The 23,251-nt window shown below is 28.7% G+C and overlaps 2 protein-coding genes across 3 annotated transcripts; both read left to right on the forward strand.

The window, feature by feature from the left end:
- The first annotated feature begins 3,007 nt into the window (after positions 1 to 3,007).
- Positions 3,008 to 14,208, forward strand: LOC145192546 (zinc finger Ran-binding domain-containing protein 2-like). Of its 2 annotated transcripts, XM_090093734.1 has the most exons (12): positions 3,008 to 3,144; positions 4,419 to 4,471; positions 7,883 to 7,997; positions 9,976 to 10,058; positions 11,130 to 11,206; positions 11,315 to 11,362; positions 12,759 to 12,788; positions 12,950 to 13,128; positions 13,260 to 13,283; positions 13,386 to 13,424; positions 13,512 to 13,563; positions 14,132 to 14,208. In XM_090093734.1, exons 1-11 carry the CDS (start codon positions 3,092 to 3,094, stop codon positions 13,534 to 13,536), a joined length of 726 nt encoding a protein of 241 aa, XP_089949860.1. In that variant the 5' UTR covers positions 3,008 to 3,091; the 3' UTR covers positions 13,537 to 13,563; positions 14,132 to 14,208. The 2 variants fall into 2 exon arrangements, with proteins under 2 accessions (XP_089949860.1, XP_089949853.1); XM_090093727.1 differs by having other exon boundaries at positions 13,512 to 14,208.
- Positions 14,209 to 14,357: 149 nt separating this feature from the next.
- LOC145192175 (cyclin-Q-like) lies at positions 14,358 to 17,360 on the forward strand. Its single transcript, XM_080069364.2, has 5 exons — positions 14,358 to 14,848; positions 15,008 to 15,093; positions 15,592 to 15,724; positions 15,887 to 16,111; positions 16,218 to 17,360. The coding sequence occupies exons 1-5, from the start codon at positions 14,687 to 14,689 to the stop codon at positions 16,386 to 16,388; spliced, it is 777 nt and encodes a 258-aa protein (XP_079925490.2). The 5' UTR covers positions 14,358 to 14,686; the 3' UTR covers positions 16,389 to 17,360.
- Positions 17,361 to 23,251: the final 5,891 nt, after the last annotated feature.

Consider the following 23,251-nt stretch of genomic DNA (forward strand, 5'->3'; position numbering starts at 1 on the left):
GATGGTTCTCTTGGAACTTCAACTGTTCAGCTCTGTTTTTCTTGATCTCTTACAACCCACATATAGGAGGTGACCTTCAAACTGTACTTTCACAAATGCTAGTGCAGCGTTCGATAAAACCATCAAAAAAAACTGTTTTCATTTAAAGTTAACACATCACAATCATCTAACATATACATCACAAGGGTTACAACACCCGCACCCCATCAATACAGCCTATCACCTACAATCGTAGAGACTATGCAAGTGCAAGCCCAAAGACATACATCCAAGATACAATGTTCTTTATAAACAAGGTAAGTTGCGGGAAAAAAAATGAAGCTTAGAGCTTTGTAAAAAATTCATTGTGAATAAAAAAAGTTGAATGAAAGAGATTTCTTCAAACTAGTGTATAATATATATCGAGATATTGAGAAAGCGTACGATATATCGAGAAATCAGTATGATATGGTTGTCACTATCTCTGGACATTCTTCATTTGGAGAGAATTTAATAATCTGTTATCCACGGTACAACGCATTTGTTTTCAAAGATGTCTAACTCTAAATATAAAGATATCTTTGTTGGTGCTATTGTAATGTGTATCAACTATTGCTAATAAACTCTACGATAGCACCGTTGTTGACACTGGTACAATTGTTGTTAGCTATGCAGTTGACAATGGATAACTCGTTGGAAAGGCTGAGCTCAAAAAACATCCGAATATGTTTGTCACAGGTGGTGCCATTTGTACTTTAGTTAATAATGTCTCTGTAAGCGCAATACGCGTCTCTCCAGATTTTACTAACAAAGAAAAAATAATGTGACCGCTTATGGTCTTTCTTTATCTGCGGTGACGATAAGTGAACAGTAAACTCGCATATATCCGATGCTTTGGATAAAAGTATACATATTCTCGAGAGCGCCCCACTCGATTCTTTCGATTTATTTATTAGAAAGATTTCTTTAAATTGCAATAAAAAGGAGCAAATGTATGTCAGACTTTAGATTTTAATAATAAAAAAAGTTTTATGTTGATTTGATTCAGCGATTTGCGTCAGTGGTTTGTATTTGTACACTCTCTGCAAGACGGCCATTGTCTTGACGGTACTCGCATGTGTTCTTGAGCGATAGTTTACTCAAATCATCATGTGGAGGACTGTAGAGGTTTAAGGGAGAAAGCAAAACGCACTGAAATGCCATGAAGCAATAAGTTTGTGAACGGGACTTTTCGGCCGGAGCCGAAACCGAAAGTTTTGTTTCGACATTGTTCTACTTGTTCGATTTTTGTCATAACTTTGGTTCAAGCTATTACCGTAATTAACCGAATTTACCGTAATTAACCGAATTTACCGTAATTAACCGATTCTTATATATTACGAAAGAAACTTAAGAAAGTATGTTATTTCCAAGTAACATAGAAATATAGACCTTATGACATATTTAAGCAATCAAGCAGATAGGAATATTACTGAAGATGAACGAAGAGTGTTTGATTATGCTATACACATAATCAAACACTCTTCGTTCATAATCAAAAAACGGCAAAAACTCAATAAAGCTTGATAAAAATTGTAAATAAACATACTATAAGTGAAAATAATAATTTTTTGGGTCTAAGAATTCAAATTTGTTAACAAAATTATTTTCTACGCGCACCTTAGACGCGTACATTGCGTGCATACGCGTAAATACGCGTAAATACGCGCGTAAGGTTCGGCTGCACGTGTAAAAAATAACTTTACTTAAAATTTTAGAATTTTCAAGCCAATAAAATCATCTTGGTACATCACTCTACTTTGATACTTGCATGTTTCAGGCAGAATTAACATCATTTTTTTCAGCTGTTACTATTGGTATTGTTATATCATCAACATAAACACAGCTTTAGCAATATTAATGGCAACAACTGAAATCAGAGAAAAAAAAAATTTTTAGGATATTTTTTAACTTTTTCCACTCAAATATCGTCCAAGAAAGGGATAAATATGTGTCCAAGGGCTAAGTTTTTGATCATTTTATATCGCTGAGATCTTCATTCACTTTTAAATTTAGAGCTTGCTTTACACTCATATTTAAAGGAGAGGTTTTATCCAAAGTGCCTTTTTCAAATTTCCTCTTTTGTTTCGCTCTCCATGGACCACGCATTGTTTATGGGGTTTTCCGGAACCAAAATGGATACTTTTATTGCTCATTAGATTTTCTTGAAACCATTGATATTCTTTTTTTATAAACGAATCATAGTTTCATATGATTCATAGTCACCAACAAAGGTAATTAAGTTACGAAAAACAAAAGTACCGTTGACCTTCGTAAGTATTAGGAACCTTGATCATGAACTACCAGAAATAGGTAGAGATGTGGAAAAAAAAATCCTTATTGTTAAATCGTGTAGACTGAAACTGTTCATTTCTCCCATAATGCAATGCGCTTATCTTAATCTCAGTAGAGTTTTTCTAATTGAATTTTTAATTAAGCAAGATTTAAATCATTAACGTCTGCTACATTCGCTAACATCCATTATGCACAATAGGGAACGGTGAATGTAAATTGTAAGAATGCCATTAGTCATTCTTTTAGAATCTGGCATAATTTAGGAGCGAAATTGTTCATTAAAATTAATAAGTACTGTCTATTTTGTTCATGTAAAGTATAAAGCTGAGCTATTTACATTCACCTGAACTAAATATCTGTAAGGTCTTCTTTAGAAAAATCAAAAATGAAAATTATGGCTTAGAAGATAAGAAATACTAATTCCTCTAAAATTTCAAAAATTCTTTTTTGGAAATCAGAGGTTTCCAAACCACTGCTTTTTTTTTTTTTTTTCTATTTTAAGTGTTAAAAGTAGACACTGATAATTGTAACTTATTGTACATTTCTTTATCTTTATGTTGTATAGAAGTTTATAAAATGATGTTAACCAAGAAAGTATAAGACCACAATGTAAAAAGAGTGAGTGAAAATTTCTTGACTCAACTTGCACTTGAATCAATACTCTCCACTCTCAGATCAGATAAAATTGTTATTATGTTTCTCAGTTCATATTCTCTTTTTTGCATTAAGCTATGATGTTACTTTAGGTGCATAAATAATTTTTAATTCTAAATAAAAAATGTCTGGTCATTTTCGAATGTCTGAAGGCGATTGGGTATGTGACAATACTGAGTAAGTAATGATGTTTAAAATGTTAAAGTATCTTTAAAATCACCTATGATTTTCTCTCTTTCTTTCTCTCTCTGATATATATATATATATATATATATATATATATATATATATATATATATATATATATATATATATATATATATATATATATATATATATATATATATATATATATATATATGTATATAGTTTAGTAAGTTTTATGATGCATATTATAGTGTACTATTGCTGCAATTAATAAAATGTTTCTTATATTTGCAATATTTTTTTTCAATATATTTGTCCTCCTTTTTATTTTAAATAAGCTGGTACCTTATATCATTAAAGAATATAAAATAATAAATATTGCATATTTATTATATAATATATATATATATATATATATATATATATATATATATATATATATATATATATATATATATATATATATATATATATATATATATATATATATATATATATATATATATATATATATAGACACACACACAAACACATACACATATACATACATAAATACATATATTTTTATATACGATCTCTATCTGGGAAGATGGTGGTGCAAAAGAATCTCTTCATTGGGTCTCTCATAACCAAATATCTTAAGCAAATCTTGTCATCATATAATGGCCTTAAAAATGTTACTTTCCGTACATTTATGTATGTGTATGTTTTGTAGCAGAACTTCAGCAATTTGATAGTAAAGTTAAACCTATTATTAAAACCCTCAAAAATATTAAACATAAAAAATAATAAACATCTAAAAAAAACATCTCAAAAATAAAATATACTAAGATTTCTTTTGTTTTTTTTTTTATAAACAATTTCTTTCACACAAATTTCCAATGATTTAGGTAGCTAGCTTTTTTTCCCTTTTGTTTGTCACAATAGGTTGTACTGTATTTTATCAATCAACTCTGCTCTAATTTGATCTTTTATAGTTTAATTTTTTTTAAAAATTTGAAAAAAAAGTTTTTTTAAATGCTTAAGTATACTAAAAAAGTTAGGTAAAAATTTCAATTTTATGACAAACGTAACTTCTATTAAATGCTGCAAAAAGTTGTAAAATACTACGATAATAAAGATAAAAGCAATTAAAATCAACAATTAGTACAAACAACTAACTATAAAAAAGCCATGTTTAAGAGCAAATCCACGTTTGATTATGTTGTAGTTATGTTAGGATATGATATCTATCATGTATGATAATACTTCCCTGTATTACATGTGATAATACATTTATGTTATTTGTCTTAACTATTTTTCAGTTGTCAAAATGTGAATTTTGCTAGACGTACAAAGTGTAACAAATGCGGTAAAGGTAAAACATTGGTATATTAGTATTTAAAATTTCTTACATTTATATCTTTTAGTTGTTTTAAAAATGTTTTTAAAAAAAATCTAGATTCAATATATAAGTTGTCTAGCAAATCAACATTAACTTTTTTATCTCTTCTAAATGGCTGTAAGTTTTATGTGCTGGTATGTAGGAGAGTCATTTATTCACATTTCTCATTTATTCACACTTCACATTTATTCACATGTAGGAGTCGTTTATTCACACATCTTATGAAAGTTAAATACCAATATTTCAACATAATGCTACAGTTAAAGGTTGCAAGTATAAAAAGCTGTTCATACATAATTCTTGAGATGCTAAAAAAAAAAAAAAAATAACATTTATAAAATATATATTGGCCCTAGTTTCCATGATATAAGCTATCACCTAATGAATTAAAAACATGAAATGCAAAATGTATAGAATAGATAACCAGGATTAGTGAAAAATCAATATAAATATGCCAAGTCTACCAAGATGAAGCAATATTAGCTAAAAATAATATCATCTGGTTGTATAAAAGTCCCAGTATCTGCTGCTCTCTTTTATTCTTGCATGTTTAGTTAAGGATGTATGATGCCTCCAAAGTTTTTATTGTTGTATCATTAAACAAATACTCAGACTCTCTAACACAAATATATTCTCCTTGTTAACATCACCTTTCTGTATATACATAAAAAATGCATATAAACATAGCTCCTCTTCATCTGCCTAATGTTTCCTTTATGGCATCACAAACTAGAAATGTATTGGCTTTTGCCCTCATGTTTATTGAGTACATTTAATTAAGAATGTATAATGTCTCCAAAGGTTTTGTTAATTAAAAAAAAATTGGTTTTCTTGTGTCCAAATATTCCTATCAGCATTATATCCAGCACATCATGGAGAAAGATAATCGATTCCTAAAGCACCTAAATCATTTTTAGTTGAGTCCAGTTAAGAAGAACCTTAAGGTGCTTATAGTCATGAACCAACAGCCTTAGATTTCTCAGATTATCTGCCATCAACATCTGTCAAGTTACCTTAAAAAGATCTTTTTCCATTCTTTGAACAAAAAGATGATATTGCTGCTTGTGACTAACTGTGGTTTAATTTTGGCCATCAACAAATTATAAATCAAATAAGTGTAGGTTGTTCATTGATACTTGTAAGATAAATCTTAAAGCTGTATTTCTGCATAATGGCAATCAACTACCATCAGTTTCATTTGTTTAGAAAAGCACTTGTGTGTTAACTATGATTAACAGCAATGACCAATCTGTGGTGACCTGAAAGTAGTTGCCATCTTACTGGATCTTCAGGGGGTATACTTAATGTTTCTTCCTGTATGAATGGAGCAGACCTATGAAGATTTTGGTTGCTGGTCTGCCTCAAATCAAAAAATATTAGCAGCTATGTACACATTGCAGCTAGTGAGTAAAAATATAGAGTATCTAGCAATAGTAGACAATAATAGTTAGCAGTACTACTTCCAATACACTTCAAGTTGAAGTAATGAAAAAGTTTTTAAAAGCAGTTATAATGATTTATTGATAAACTTATTGATAATGAGTTTCTTTCTCTGTTACATGACAGAGAGATGGCGGATAACAATTATATCAGTGACATTAAATTTTCTCGAAAAACAAAACAGCTAACTAAAAAGAACTGGTTGAAAAATCTAAAACTAAAAACATTTTGATTTTATCATGTCTTTAAGAATTCATTTTTCACATTCTCATCTAAATTTCTTTCCAACAAATTGTAAAGCTGTGAGTAATGAGCATGGGGAGAACTTCCATCAAGATATTGCTGCTATGTAAAAAAGTTATCAAGGTAAATGGTGCCTATCGGTGCTTGCAGACTGCTACTGGACAATTACAAGAGATAATCCATTCCTTGAATATAACAGAAAATCAAGAGAAGCAGTACATATTCACATGTAATTATCTATACATTTATATATACATATGTTTGTATACAGACAATACAGAAATTAATATATGCTCACAGAAATCATTTATCTCATTAAACTTGTAATTTATACAAATCTAGTAATTATAGATGATTACAAATGAAGTACCTAATGCCTGTTTGACATCCCCTTTGCTTTTTTAATGCAAGGACCCTTCTAGAAATGCCAGTGATGAGTTGACAAATATGATATTGAAGAATTTCTTCTCTTGTTTGAAGTAATAATCCTAAAGTTTGGCCTTAAAAGATGGCTTCCTGATCTTTTTTTAGAGGTTTCAGTTTAACATGCCCCAAAGGTTTTAATAGGGTTTATATCTAGAGACTGACTTTGCCATGGAAGTTTAGTGATTCCATTTTTGTCTAAACCAATCTTGAAATGCTGAGCGGTGTGACATGGAGCTCCGTCTTCCATAGATAGTAGTTAACTTTGCTCATTCTATTACTTGCGAATATTTGAAAGAGCCCTTTCTGTGATAAAGAAACATATTTGGCTGAATTTGTGTTTCTTTCACACTTTACAAGCTCTGAACAACCATTACTCCAAGTTGCACCCTATAGCATTACCAAAAATCCCAATATTTCACTTTTAGCTGCAGTCTTTTTAAATCAAATTCTTGGTTACAGAGTCCTCATACCCATACTCTTCCGCTGTCAGAAAATAATGCTAATCTTGACTCATCATAGAAAATGAAAATATCCCAAAAGGTAACTGGTCTCTTCACCATCTCATAAGCCCAATCTTTTCTGAGCTTAATATTATCAGTGTGAAGAAAAGGTTTCTTTCTAGCAGCTCTACCATAGTAGCCCAGCTTGTTAAGATATCTGATAGTTGTTCTTTGACTGGCATCAGCTTGTGCTGCTATGTCAAAAGCAGCACAACTTTCAGAGGGTCCAGGATGACCTGTATGAGGTTTTATGCACTCCTTGCCCTCTCAGGTTCTTGGCATGTTGCAATATTGTCATATGCAATTTTAGTCAAATAATCCAAAATAATTTAACACTTTTATTACCTGTAATTAATGTAAATCATAAGTGAAAGCAGGAGTAATATTTATCTTAGTGTCTATTAATTTCTGTCATCTCTGTGTATATACACATGTAAATATGTCTGTTTATATACACATGTAATATGTATGCATATATAACTATATACATTAAGTATTGAAAAATTATTTATCAATTTTAGTAGGAAATTCTAGTAGAAAATGTAAGCTTTTGATTTGCATATTACTAGAATTAACAAATTTTATTGTTATATTTGAAATCAGGATGAGATATTTGTTAAGAAATAGTACATTTCATTTGTGAAACTTAAAAAAATTTTTCAAGATTTTTAAAAAATCTTCAGCTATAATATATCTTTACAAGATAATAATTTTAACTTGATTTTAAAGAGTATATTAAGCATTTTTACTAGCAAAATCTATAACTGTATTTTAGACAAACCATTTACTTCAGCTGGTGGTGCCTTTGTTAGGAGAGCTCATGAGGTTGGAGAAAGGTTTGCTGAAAAAAGTCATGGTCTATTTAGTGCTGATGACTGGCAATGTAGCAAGTATAATTAAATCTTTAGCTTTTTTTGTTTATGATTTTTCTTTGTTTGCACCCATTCTTGAAAAATTAGTCAGCATGATCAAAGTTTTATAGAAGAATAAACAGTTTTTAACATTTTATATTGTGTAAGTACCTGCATTGTCAATTAATCTTAACTTTTTGAAAGTAAAAAGTCATTTTGCCAAATAAACTTTGTATAACTTTATAGTACTTTAAGCAGAAAAGGTCCCAAAAAGTAATGAAAAAACCTTCACAGTTTTAAAAAGAAAAACTAGTTTTAAAGAGAGGAACTTTGTTTATTCTATGATTTTTTTTTACATGCAGCATTACATTCATTTAGAGAACATATTGATCTCCTGCATTTTTTTTTTTTGTTTCTTAATTATTAACTAGTGAAATAGTAAAAAGTACTTCTTGAATGTTTTTTTTTTTTTTATAACATTTCATCAAAATGGTTTCTTTTTTTGTAATATTAAGTGCATTAGTAATTTTTGCTACAAGTTAGACACCACTTTGTTTTCGTTTTCTGTTTCTTTTTTTTTTTATTATTATTATTATTTAAAAGAAGAGCACAGACAATCAAATAATAACTTTCAAAAAATGTGCAAAAAGCTATGAGAAATATGTTTTTAAAATCAAGCTACCTGTCCAAAAATTGTCTCTAACAATAACAGAAAAAACTCTTGGTAGTATATTAAAAAACTAAATTGCTATATTCTACCACTTAACTTTAAATAAAACAAGAAAACGTCATTTGATGTTTGAAGTTGTCTAACTTAAATTGGGGATAAGAAAAAAGGTAAATTTTTTAATAAATCGTTATTGCTACGTAACATTTTTTATGTTATTTTGTGTTGTCTTAGTAAGAATTAATGTGATGCAAAAAGAATAAAAATCAGAGCTAAGCTCCTGAACAAACTAAAATTGTTGATTCATAACAAGGATTATACAATTATCTAACAATTTTTGTCTGAAACAAAAGTCCAAAAAAAGGTTCTTAAAGATGGTATTAAATTTGCTGGTTTGTAGTTATAGCAATTTATATATTCAAAACCATAACTAAAAGCAACATGATTCTATTAATAATATATCAATTCGAGTTAATTATGCTTATGTACAAAGTTAATGCTATATGCTATATTTGCTGATTTTAATCCTTTATTTAACACTGATTTGCTATTTTAGTGCTATGTGTGCACAATTTCAAATCTTAAAAATTTTTAAAAATATTTCTTGGTTTTTTCTTCCATAGGGAATGCTATGGTTGCTAGCAAGATATTCTCTGGCTGACAAAAGTAGATTTGTTCTAAGTAACTGAATAGACAACCCCAAATTTTTTTCACATGTTAGTAGTGCCTTTTTTGAGAGAACTTTTAAGAAACTGATTTTTAAATGTCATTAAAAAATTATTAAAAGAAATAAATCATTATATGGATTTGTTTCATATAAAAGTGTTTGCTTCATAGCAGTTCGCAATAAAAGTGTGACCTGCAAAAGAATCTCATAGATAAAAAAAGCATATAAATTGTTTGTGCTCAGCAAAAAAATATTGACTCTAAATTTAATTTATGAATTATTATTGAATAAATGAGTTAATATTTTTTTAGATATACATAGACGTTTTATGTAAAAGTTATATACGTGAGATGTGTTTCATTTGTGGTTGTGAGCGCCACAAATTCATATTTTGAGAAAAACGTTTTACAATAATTATTGTAAAATATTTTATTAAAATAAGAATTTTAGTTAAATGAGGATTTTAAAGAAAGTAGAGTTTACATTTAGCACAAATTAGATATAGAAACAATTTAGGTAGAGTGTTTAGTGTTAGTTGGGGCCCCTTGACATCATCCACAGTAAATATGATATAAATTTGTTATTATCAGCTAGAACAAACAAATTTTCTTTGGCCTAATTTTTGTTTCTACTACTATTCAATTTATATTTATAATTCATCTATCATGTGCTGTTTAACATAGGTGTGGAAATGTAAATTGGGCTCGTAGATCAACTTGTAATGTTTGTAATGCACCAAAAATTGGGCCTGAAGAAATACGAACTGGTAAGTAAGTGCATAAAAAATTAAAACTGTGTTAACTATAATATCAGTTATATGTCCCACTTTATTAAGATCGACCTGTCCTACTTTAACAAAGCTGTAATAAAACTGGTAGGGACTATTACAGCTGGACTACCAAAATATAGAAGCACATTAATATAGATAAAAACAATTCTAACAACACAAACTGACCATGTTGATTTGATAAAATTATTTACTAAAGTACTAACTGATTTTGGTCTTTTAGCTTATGAACTTGAAAAAATATTAAAAATACTAGAAATAATAAAAACAATAGTAACAATAATAAAAAAAATAGTAATAATAAAAATGATGATGATGATGATGATGATTTTGTTTTTGTCATTTTATACATTGTTGTGCTAGGTTAAGGACCTAGTAAATAAAATTGCTTTGTCACAAGCTACTGTCCCTGTTTAATCAACTGTCCCACTTTAGCTCTCTAGTAAAGTTGAAATTAATCGCTAAATTGCAGTTATGATTGTAGAAATAAAAAACTAGAATATTCCCAAATATGTAGCTAAGTAGAGTAATTTCATAATATTATTTTTTAAATAATAAGTGCTTTTTGGAGATTCATTCTTACTTTCTTGAATATTCAGGAGTATTAAAAAAACAACAAAAATTAAATCAATGTTTTAAGATAAAATTTTAAGATAAAAGAACAAATTAACAACAAAATTTTCTTAACCTCCTAAAGAATTTTTCTTATTCAAATGTCTGAAACATTTATTTTTTTTATGAGATTCACTCTCTCTCTCTGGTCCACATGTGGTCTGTTAGTTTCTGAAGAACTAATATTTTTAAAAATTATTTTTAGTTTTTTGAATTTCTTAAAATATAACTTTGCTATTTGAAAATGAAAGTTAAATCTAAGAACCTCACCCAGCGGCTCTATTTTGATTAAGATTAGGTAGGAATTTTTTTCTTTTGCATTCTTATTATGCATACATATAATTTTAAGCATCAGAACAGTAGTTACTAATTGAGTTTAGTCTAGTATAAATATTTTGTAAAAAAGCTTTTTTTTTTCTTAATTTTTTTCTTTTTAAGGTTATGGTGGAGGTTTTAAAGAAAATGATAACATTTCCTATAAAGAAAAAGAAGATTCAGACGGGGAATATGATGAGGTTTACTAGATTTTTTTTTTGATGTTAATATTTTTTAATAGTAATGCTTAAGAATTATTTCTAGAAATTGTGATCTATTATTGTTTTTATTTTTCATTTCGTTCACAGTTCGGAAGAAAAAAAAAACATCTAAGAGGTGTAATGCCAGTTGTAAAGGTAATAAATTTTATCTAGTGTGATTTATCAGTTATGATGTAAAAAATGTTTATAGTCTTTTTTAAATCTTTCAGAATTTATTGAGCTGAATGTTATAGTTTTGGTGCCCCCCCCCCCTTCCACTCCAAAGACATGCTCTGGAAAAGAAAACTTTTGATAGAAATAGAAGAGTTTTTTTAAGGCGTCTCAATTAGTTATTGTTAAGATTTGAAAGTATTTTATGTTACTTCTTTTGCATGTCTTTTGTACTAAGCTATTCATATTTATTTATCTTTCTAATTCTTGCCTTAACTTTTGGATTAATTTTTGTATTATTTAAATTCGTGTCTTATTTACAAAAATTAGTTGTTTTATGAGTTCTCATCCTACTATTAATTCAATTAATCATGTTTAGATATCTAATTATGTTTCTCTAATATATGTTTGTTACATGAAAACCTTTATATTTATCAATTAGTATTTATTTAGTTCATGTAACCATAAGAAAGCTTCTAGTTTAGCTACAAACCTTGAGATTAACTGTAGAATAATCTGAAAATATCATAAAATAAAAATTATGCTATTATATGCAGTGCAAAAGCAGGGGTTTTGTTAAAAAAGTCCTACCTTTTTAGACAGCACAGAAAAATATGAAGCAAGGCTCTCCACTAATCAATGCTAACAGCACATTAAGAAATCAGGAAAATAAAATTAGGTCATTTAAATTAAAAAAAGTCAGTGAATTTAATTTTTTTTAGTTAAAAATATAATCAAGGAATTTACTTTAGCAAGAGAGATGTTTAAAATCTTATTAAATAATAGGTGATAAATAATAGGTACTAATGAAAACAAATATAGCACACTATTTGCTATTGTCTTTTGCATGTTAAAATATTTTAATTTCATTGAAAAGTCAGGGAATTTTAAATTATTAGTGGTCATCCTGCAGTAGGGTATGCTATGGCCAACTTGATTTTATCACTTCCAAAAATTACTCTTCTCATAGTAATCCAATGTATTGTCAAGTTGTGTGTTGTTGTTGCTTTTTTGAATAAAACCTGCAATGCAAACAAGAATGTTTCTTTTGCTTATTTTTTTTACAAATTCTGCTTTTTAATGATTGATTTTGTTCATCAATTTATTCTAACTTTTTTTTGACTTCAGAGTCTTGCCACAACTTACTGAATGATTTTTTGTAAAAGATCAGTGCTAAACCATCCTTAAAATATAGTTTTTAACTTTTAAGGTCATTTTAAGACCTTGAAAACTAATGACAAGAGACTTTCCAGTCTTTTATCAATGGTTTTTAATATTTTATTAAAAATTCTTTTAAAGTTTGTACATTTTTATGGTTTGTATTTCTGGATGGCTACAGCTGGAAAAGTTAAGTAAACCAAATATATTTTTGATTTTTCAGAGCGTCATTGATTCTCCTAACAAACAAAAAGTATGCAGTTTGTTTGTTTTCTATTAAAAACTTTTTTGAATAATCTTTAAGATAAAGGAACTCTAACAGCTATAAAAAACCAATATTTACTTCATGACTGATAATGACTTCATAACTTCATGATAATGAAATCAATCTTTTTTTATGTAATGCTTTGTTAGGAAGACATTGAAAAACAATCAAAAAAACGTGGTAATAATGAAGATGATGATGATGACAACAATGATGGTGGTGAAGATGATGATGACGATGATGACAATGATGACGATGATGATGATGGAGGTGTTGATGTTTCAGCATATGATCTTAGTGAGTCAGATGGTGAAGAAAATGACAAAAGGTTTTAAATAATTTTTTTTTTTTAATTAGTTGTTATAAATGTTGTATTTATTATATATATTAAAGTTAGAAGGAAAAAGTTTTAATGTTAAAAAAACTTTTTATCAATCATTTTTCTTCTTCACATTTCAGTGAATCTAGGAAGCCTTTGAAAAGGTAGAAACAAAATTTTCCTTTTATGTAAATTTATCTTATTTCTAATTTATCAAATTGCCTGGTTGTTATTCATTAATAAGTCAATTTAATTTGAATTTTTAGGCCGGCAGAATCATTTAAAGATGAGAGCAAGAAGTTGAGGTATGTCAAGAAAAATGCTGCTTTTCTTATTATTATTGATATTGAGTTGCTGTTTATGAATGCTTCATTGTGACTCTCTGTATTTAGGAAACACTCTGAAGATGACGAATAGTTTTCAATAGCTTAATGGATTGGTACAGTAAGAAAAATATAATGGCCTCCTATTTCTCTACCAGTTAAAAAGTTTTCAATTTTAGGGAAAGGGGCTAGAATTATATTACAGGATTTTACACATTTTTTTGAAAAAGGACCATTAATACACCACCATTTATGTCTATTTTTTAGTAAATGTTATATTCTAGTATAAAATGATATATTTTTTAACACTGAAATATGTTTCTAGTACCTATCCTTTATCCCTAATAGCTCGTAGGCAGGAACATAAACTTTAACAGCACTATATTTATTTTTTAAGCATATTTTTCTTAAAATAGTAAATTAGAAAATCGGTAAAGGTAATTCAAGGTATGTATCTGAGCATCATTTGTATGGTGATTAAGTTAACTGCAAATTTTATTCAACAGGTTTTTGTTATTTTTTCCTTGTGTATTTGTAAATATTTATTTTCTATATAATATATGCAGTGCAAATTAATTCCATGTGTAAGTTAACTGTAATAAGTCCTGTAAACTTATTCTTGTGTGTTTATTTTGTGTTTATTGACTTCTGTTCAGGAAAAAACACACTTTTCTTCTTTTTCTTTTTAGATGAAGAGTGATGTTCAAAAAAAAGTGCTGTATGATATATTATTTTAATTAGAAAAATTATCCAAACTTTTCTTCAATAGTTTTTTTTTTTTTTTTCTTTTTTCCCATTTCTTAAATAGGAGAAGAAAGAATAAAATGTGATAAATAATAGAAAAGCTGGGGTGGGGGATGAGGGTTAATCTTTCTTAACAAAAATAACAAAAAACTCTGCCAGGTGTATTTGATGGCTAATGAAAATATTAAGTCAATCTTTTTGATTTAAAACGTTCTAGTAGATTACAAAGTAGTAAAATATGATTTATACTTTTGTAAGATAGCTGTTATTCAATTTTCAGTTGGACTAATTCAGTGCTTTATAATTTAGTTTGTTTAAAAATTCTACTTATGTTCAATTTTTGGAAATATTTCTCTTGGTTTTTATTTGCAAGTTGGTTTTATAGTCAAAATGTCAGTCCACAAGTAGTTTAAAAGGTGGTTCACCTAACTTTATTAAAGTAAGATGTTATTTTATTTAATTTTTATTGTGTATACATTATAAAATTCAAGAAGTAGAAAATGCAAGAATATTTGGAAAATCATTATGAGGTTATTAAATTCATCCATGAAGCAGCTGATCATTTAGAACTTTCTTCACAGCCAAAAATTTTGGCGTGTGTTTTGTATCATCAATCTGTTGTTTTACAGAAAAAGCTTAAAGAAAAATGCATTGAGAAATTTGTAAGTTTTGAAAAGTTGCAATAAATTATGTTTTGTTTTAAAAATGATCATTTAATTTTATTGATTTGTTAAAAAACATTTGAAAGGCAAATTTTATTTGCATTTATAAGTCCATGTAACAATATCCATTCTAAAAAGACATTATACATATTTTGGTAGTTAGTTGGTGCAACCTGCCTATATTTATCTGCAAAAATTGAAGAAGAACCCCTGAAAATTCGTGATGTAGTTAATATATGCTATAGGTAAACTATGTTTTTTATGTTAATTGAAGTAAAAAGTCATCTTTTTTTCTTTCATTTTTGTTTTTTATTTTTTATCTTGTTTTTAGGTAGCATAAATTGAATTTTTATAGTAAAAATGTTTTCTAAAGGACAGCTCCATTATCGCTTTACTATTGTATCAAATATTGGCATCCATCAAAAATAAAATTTTGAAGTTATATTTTTTATATTATGTGTATATTTTTCATTTTCATTAAAAAAAAACATTTTCAGTCAGATTATGTTTAATGAAAACACATCTGGATGTTGTAATAGTATGTTTTTATATGCATATACATTTTATATTACAAATGAGGGCCTAAAAAATGAGGGCCTAAAAAATGATTTTGAAAGGGTTTTTTTTTATTAATTATTTGTTAATTAGAGATAATAAATGACAAATATTCAATGCACTTATGATCATTTAAAGAATAGATAAATCAGTATGCAAAACTCAAACCAAGTAATTTTTTTTTTTAGAATTCATCACAGTAATAAAGAACCATTAGAAATTGGTAAAATGTATTGGAATTTAAGAGACAGTATCACCACTTGTGAGCTTATGCTGCTTCGTCTGTTTAAGTTTAGCACATCTCTTGAAACACCATTAAAAGTAAGGCTTTTGTATTGTTTTCTTAAGCTTTAATATCTGAAATAAATGTTTGTTATTAGCTTTTTTTTTGCATGTAAGTTTAAATCTTAACAAGTTGAGCGTGTTGTGGCTTTTCTTTGTGTGTGTGTGTTTTATTTTTTGTTCATTTTTTCTCTCTTTTAGTATTCAGTTCATTTTATCAAACTGTTGCATGACTGGTGCGATAAACAGCTTTTAAATAAAACCAACGTCTATCAGATTTGTTATAATATAATGAATGATTCTAGTTACCTACCGTTAGTCTGTTATTATTCACCAGAACTTATAGCAACAGCTGTTATATATATTGCTTTCCAAGTAGTAGCTGTAGAAGTCCCACGTGATAGCAATTCTAAAGACTGGTTTGAAGTACAAACAAATACATGTTTTAGAATTTTTTTGTCTTAGTTGTCTGTAAATATAACTCATCTGTTTATTTATTTTGATGTGATTGTTTTTACTATTGGTATTTTAGGTTTTTTGTCCAGGAACTAATGAAGAAAATCTGCAAACAATATGCTACGAAATCTTAATGCTTTACGAATATGATAGGATTCACTATTCAGGAAATGTTACACAAACAGTAGGGTCAACTACACGCTTAAACCTCCCATCTTTAAATACGACTCAAAAAGAGAGCAAATGAGCTAACGAAAGACCAGTGAACAGGTTCATTTTTAAAGCATTTAACTAAGTAGGTGAGTTTTATATAAAATCATCTTCTCCGGCTGTCTTCTAATGTTGATGTAATATATGCTTTCATATTAAAATTAACTTATTTATATTTATCTTTCTCCGTGAATCTTTAGGCAGAATTTTTTTTTTTAATTGTTGATTTTGTTGTATTTTACTGCTATAATTTATGTTATGATTTAAAGGTTTTTTTTTATTGTTATTTTTTATATGAAAGTTAAAGAAATTCACATAAAGCTTGAACTGTTTAAGAGACGTTTAATCTTTATTTTTCAGTAAAAGAGCTTGAGAACTAATTCTTTTTGATTTTAGCAAAAAAAGAGCATGGTAATGAAATTGCTTTTGATTTAACACCTTTTTCATTGTTTATTTTTTTAAATTGCACATTTTTTAAAATCTATTAAGGGTCTGCGTATCTTTATCTTCTCGCATATGTGCAAACTTTGTAATTTTATTTATTCTCGGTTGAAATGAAGTTTTTACGCAGCCGTCTCTATGATGACGCTGTTGTTTTCGTAGTAAAAGTTTTACGCGTGTTTTTTATTTTTAATGTTGAAAAAAGTTTGAAATTTAGCGTTCATATCAGTGGCTGACATCTCGTTGGTTATAAAAACCTTTTCGAGGAATAAAAAAAAAAGTTACAAGCAAAGAATTGATCTAAAACGTCAACTTTATAAAACTATACACAATTTAAATGTGAAATAAAATCAAGTTTTAGTTTTTTTTGCGAATAAATGAATTTTTAAATTTAATTACTTACAAGCTATTAGACCTTTATTTTTGGTTTGTTGGTCTGGGTTTTATTTCTAAACATTTGTCAGAGTAACAGTGGGAAATTATCATAAAACAGTTATGAAAAGTATTCTTGGGTATACTCGCAATATACTTGCTGTTGTAATGCTATCAAAGATATGTTTTATTGTTTGCTTTTTTGTTTTAAATTTTCATATTTTAGTTTTTAATGCCAACTCTACAACTCTAACTTAACACCAATTATTCTTTTGCATTTCTATTGGATTTGTTGCTGTTAGTTACTTCAATATTGTTTTTTTTTTTTAAAAACTCTTAATTCTTTCAACAGTTACCGCTTATAGAAGCAACGTGAATTCAAATTTTTAAATGTTTTTTTTTTTAATGACTGATTTATATTTGATTAGTAAAAATGTCTACCGTACACATTCTTCTGTACGTCTTCATTGCGATTATCATTCTCCTGTGTTTAATGTCTGCGGCAGCTTATTTATTCTATGAATGTAAAGATATTTGCCCGCGATATACTTTGGTTAACAAAAGGAATTTATTAGTCATCAACGAAAATCAACAGCTTCTTGAGAGCAGAGTTTTAGAAGTTCGTAATGATGATTTACACCACACAGGTGGCACTGCTCGATTAATACATGTACAGCCTACAACTAATCAAGACACACCTTTTGAATTAGCGCTCAACCGTGATGAGCAAGACAATCAAGCTATTGTAAAAGAAGAAAACTTACAGGCTGCACACACAACTCCAATAGATTCTCAAAGAAATGAAACCAATGCTAAAAATCCCCATGTACAGCCGCAGATCGTCTGCAGTTATGATATAAAAGTACAGAATTCCACTTCTGCTTTTAACACTGAGGAGAACATTCAAGAAATCTTAGATAACCCAGATCAAGAACAAAATTTATCTACTCGACAGAAACCGCCGATTGCTGCGAAACCTTTAATTCATTCGTTGCCACCATCGCAGCGTAATTCTTATATACGAGAAACAGATATTTCTCCAATGAAAATTACAGCTAGTCAGCCAGAGTCGAGATTTAATTCGTTACACAAATCATTAAAGCCTAAGGCACCCCCACCTCCACCACCGCCGACTTACTGCGATAATCTTACTGATTTCCCGCCTCCGCCGCTTCACTTAAGTACAATATCACCTGTTAGTGATTCACCTGCGGAAAACTATTTGAGCGATGACTGAACTTATAGCTTACATTTAAAGTTTTGTTTTAAATAGCATCAATTTTAAAGAATAACCGGATCATTTTTCTTAATGATCGGAGCGTCTGTTGAGTCGAACTCATCATATATCACAAATGTATTTTTTTTGATTGTAAATATACTGTTAGCGGGAGCTCTTCTTCTTTACGGTTTGTAGCATTAAATTGTTATACGAGAATACTTGTTGAATTTTTTTTGTACTTCGCTTTTATATTTTTTATCAAACGTTTGTAAAAGTTTTTCTTTTATTTCCAACATTTTCCTCTTTTTTTTTTTTTTTATTTTAAAAAGAAAAACCAAAAACTACGAGATATCAATTTGCGAGAGCATTTTCGATGAAGCTGGTAATGTTGTGTTTTAAAAAGCATAAAAGTATATTTTAAGTGTTTTAATTACGGAGCAAGTAGTAACGCAATTCAAAGCTCTGATGAAGAAGTCATTTAAAACCGCCCTCTGGCGCACAGTGCGTCGAAACTTTTTTTAAAAAAAAGCAAAATGTTATATTGCTTAATTTCTTTAATAACAACCGGGTTTTTAGTATGGTTTTTGTAGAGCTTATCAAATTCGGTGAAAACATCAAAGTTTTGACTTATACCTCGTGCTTTAAAATTCTAAGGAGTTTTTTTTTTTTTTTTTTTTTTTTGCATGTAAAAAAAAATAAATAAAATATTTGCGAATGTTTCACTTTTTTTTTTCATAAAAAGATTTCTTATATTCACACACAACTTTTTAACGGGTAAAAATTTGTAATTAGAGAAAAAAATTTTTATTACTTTTTTTGTGGTTTTAATCAAATCTTAAAATCTTTACTTTAGTCCATCCTAAAACTCATTTTCCAACCATAGGTATGTAATTGATCCAGCTGCTCCAATTTGCTGCACTTTTATTTATGGAAAATTGTTTCGAAAATTAAACTGAAAATTGAGAAGCGAGCGGAGTTAAATTTTAAAATAGAGGATGCTTCTTTTAGTGAAACTCTGAAAAAAGTGGCCAAAACTGTATTTCTTATTTAAAGTGTGAATTTTATGGATTTTTTTCATTTCAAACTGATAGTTATTTTTATTTCAAACTGATATTGCTTACAAATTTTGGATAGACTAATTTTCTACAGACTTTAATTCCAAAGTCAATATTTTGGTTTTCTCGACTGCAATTAAGACGTATAGGCTGACTTTTTATTTAAAAGATATTTTAAAAGAATGCCTATTTTTCATCACTGTAAACATCGGCGTCTGGTTTTTCGTATTTTAATGGATAAAGTGCAAAATTCTATATCAGATGTCTCAAATAGGTTTAACAAAATTCATGTAGACATGCAAAGCTATAAGATTCCAGAATAAAAACCTTGGGTTTAATCAAAATAACATAAAGTATGTCATACCTCGCATACTTTATATTGTTTTGTTTCAAGATAGAATTTTGTTGTGTTCTAAGTATGTGTAAGCCGCTACTCTTCTTCTGTTATATTTTTTGTGTGTAACGTAACACGGAGCCGTGTTCGTGTGCTTGCTTATGTGCAAGAATAATATTGGTCTTAGGGAAAAAAAAAGCGTTTTTATTATTGTTGATGAGTTTTCCTTTTATTATCTCTGCCATCACTATACATACATTAACATAACATAGGATTGCTACTTGATTAAAGTAATTAAACTTATTCTTACAACAAATTTACGATTGATTGTAAAAAACTTGTTTCACCAAAAACTTCACGGTTTTAAACGCATGAACAGCGATTCCACGCTTGTCACAGCATGACAGTTATCTTATTATTTGTCTTCAGCCTTCAATATGATAATGTTAAGTAGATGTAAAAAGCTAATTTTTGGTATTCAGTAGGCTTATAATAGATACTGCAAAAAACAGACACAAAAACTATATTGGACTATAAGTCTTTCATTCGTGCAAGAAAATTCAAAGAGTCAAAGCGTGAAAAGAGTTTTTCTATGGCTTTCTAATTCTTAGTTCAACAACGTAATTCAGCTGATGTAGATTATGTGAACCAACCATTTGGAATTAAACAAAGCGTTTTCACAATGCTCTTAGTAGTTTTATAGCTAAAAAATATTTTTGAAAATATATTTCCGTTAGCCAAGCACTTATTGAGCTACTAATAAATATCACAGCGTGACCAGATGTCTTTTGTTATCTAAAGACCAAGTTATTTGGACTTTTAAATAAATTGAGAACAAGAGAAATAATGAAAAACATTTTTGTAATAATATTTTATTATACAGTTATAATAGGTTCTCCCTCTGGAACTGTAAGTTATTTCACCAAATGCTTTGCACTCGAATAGGATCTTATCTTTGTTGTATTTTGATGTGCAGAAAATATACCTGGTTTTTTTGCATACTTATTGTATTAATAAAATCTTGGATTGAAATTTACTTAATGAAATTGTCAATTTTTTTGATGAATTTTCAAATTTACTTTTTATTTTTTATTGTACCAAATTTGTTTTTTATTTTGATGTGCAGAAAATATACCTGGTTTTGTTGGTTAAATTAAAACCAAATAGGATAAGCTCTACAAAAACCTTACTAAAAACCCCGGTTGTTATTAAAGAAATTATGCAATATATATTTTGCTTTTTTTTGAAGTTTCGACGCACTGTGCGTCGGAGGGCGGTTTCAAATGACTTCTTCCTCAGAACAACTTTGAATTGCGTTACTCCTTTCTCCGTAGTTAAACCAACGTAATAGTTTCGTTTTTTTGAATAAGTCATCAATTCCAAAATTACTTATTGTATTAATAAAATCTTTGACTGAAACAAAATAGACATTGACCAGAGTCTCATTTTTAACAGCTTCATAAAACGTTAAAACATCAGTTATTAAAGCCTTTCTCTGAATTACTTTTTCGTTGCTCTTAATGGTACAGCCAATAGCATCTACTGGTTCTTTTTCATGAGAAGCAGCAAAAAAGTTCCAGCATAATTTTAACCCTCCAACCAGGATACTGCTGATGCAATAAACCAATTTTTAGATTAATTACTTAGCCCATCAGTAGCATTTTCACACTTGCCACAAAGTTGAAAAGTTTTCAGCAAAATCCATTTGAAGAATTGCGGTGTCTGGATCGCTATGGAATTAGGCTTTATGATCATAGAATGATTTTGACTGTTTCTGTTTATTTAAATAATTCATAAGAAAGGAAGGTAGAAATTTTGATAGAGTGCTGTAAAGGTCATCAACTCTTCCTTTTATTTCAACTTTTTCATTACCACCAACAACTTTCTCCCATTAATTCCAAGTACAGCATTAATTCTTTTCAGCTTTTTTTAAAACATAAAGATCACGAAACTTTGTAGCATCTTTGCATTTACTGCACATTATTCCAACAAATGTCATTTGCACCATCACATATAATGCCCACCGGAAATTCATGTAAATACAATGCAAAGACAGAATCAAATTTATGCAGCGCTACAAGAATTAGTATAAAGTTTTGGTGTTGTTGGTAAGTACAAATGTTTCTCAGGATTAAGCTTGACAAAAGCACATGTGGTGGATGCAAATTTGCAAGCTTTGATTTTCAAACTGATTCTTTGAGATGCTTTTCTCTAAAAAGTGCATAAGCTTTACTAACATTCATAGACAAAAGGCGCTTTTTTATAGACTGTTACTTCTTTTTTGATTTCACCACAATAGTGTCTCATTTTCCAGGTGCTTGACGGGATATATTATTATGCTGGTAAAAATCTTTAACTAATTGTACAGTTGATCTATTTAATGATGGATGACCTGGCTTTTTTTTTGCGAGATCATTAATTTTCCTTGAAAGATTTTTTACAACCCTAGCTCTCTTTCTTGATGATTTTGGTAGTACTGACTCCGATCTTTTAACAGCTTTTCCAACAGTGCTTGCAGATTTTTAACTTGCATGTTGAACCTTAAACTACAAAAGATAAACAAGATTGAAAAAATAAACAAGACTTAAAAGTAAATATATCACTACAAAAATACGTCAAGCATTGGCTAGCACACCTGTTACATTTCATGTTTAACATGTAGTATAATACATATTATAGAGATACACCAAGTAAGCTACTCATCTAGTACTCAGTAGAGTTAAAATATCCCTTAGAGAGTTTCAATGCTTCCCAAAAGGATAGCCTCAAGGATAGCTGAGCATTCTTCCTCCAAATCTTGTCCATGTGACAACATTTGGAGGATGAATGCTCAGTGTGGCATAAGCTAAAAATAACGAAGAAACTTTTGTTTTCAAAACTTGTGAATCTTGTTTTAGATCACCTACATGGAGTTCTTACTGCTCTGATAATTCGGATTCTTACATTTTGCTAGTTGTCTTTGAAAAAATTTATTGGTACCATATTTGTCACAGCGTGACATATCACAGTTTGACCTTAGTGACAACATCGATTCGCTATAATTTTTATTTTCTGCTTTCTTGTGACAATGGGCATTTTTTTTATCCTAAATACCAATAATCAGTGAAGCCAAAAAGCTGATTATGGAGCTCATCACATTTTCTTTATTTTTCACAGGTCATATTGAACTTTGGCAATTTAAAAAAAAAAATGGTAGGAAAAATGCATTTTTTTACCTTCTGTTTCAGCACAAATAGTTATTAGTCAATGCTGCTGACTATAAAACTATACATTTTCTGAAAGAGAGAATTAAAGCTTTCTTTTGATAAATAGCATGCTGTATATTGGTTTGATTTAACTTCTTCATTTTCTTTAAGACTAGCGTGGAATTGATATAAAGAGATCTGTTTGATAAACTTTAGAAAATTTGTCTTATAATGCGGATATAGAAACGGATATTTGTTAAAAACCAAACGCTGACGACTACCCATTAGAGTACA

Source organism: Hydra viridissima, unplaced genomic scaffold (genome assembly GCF_058129835.1).
Source record: "Hydra viridissima isolate aposymbiotic clone 2 unplaced genomic scaffold, HvirCarnegie_v1 scaffold_1, whole genome shotgun sequence".
In the NCBI taxonomy this organism is placed as follows: domain Eukaryota; kingdom Metazoa; phylum Cnidaria; class Hydrozoa; order Anthoathecata; family Hydridae; genus Hydra; species Hydra viridissima.

Excerpts from the sequence above, each read along its gene's own strand:
- LOC145192175 (XM_080069364.2), top strand. The coding sequence starts at position 14,687 with ATGCAAGAATATTTGGAAAATCATTATGAGGTTATTAAATTCATCCAT. Across the intron at positions 15,725-15,886 it reads CTCTTGAAACACCATTAAAA|TATTCAGTTCATTTTATCAA; the intron begins GTAAGGCTTTTG and ends TCTCTCTTTTAG. Across the intron at positions 16,112-16,217 it reads ATTCTAAAGACTGGTTTGAA|GTTTTTTGTCCAGGAACTAA; the intron begins GTACAAACAAAT and ends TTGGTATTTTAG.
- LOC145192546 (XM_090093727.1), top strand. The coding sequence starts at position 3,092 with ATGTCTGGTCATTTTCGAATGTCTGAAGGCGATTGGGTATGTGACAAT. Across the intron at positions 3,145-4,418 it reads TGGGTATGTGACAATACTGA|TTGTCAAAATGTGAATTTTG; the intron begins GTAAGTAATGAT and ends ACTATTTTTCAG. Across the intron at positions 4,472-7,882 it reads GTGTAACAAATGCGGTAAAG|ACAAACCATTTACTTCAGCT; the intron begins GTAAAACATTGG and ends ACTGTATTTTAG.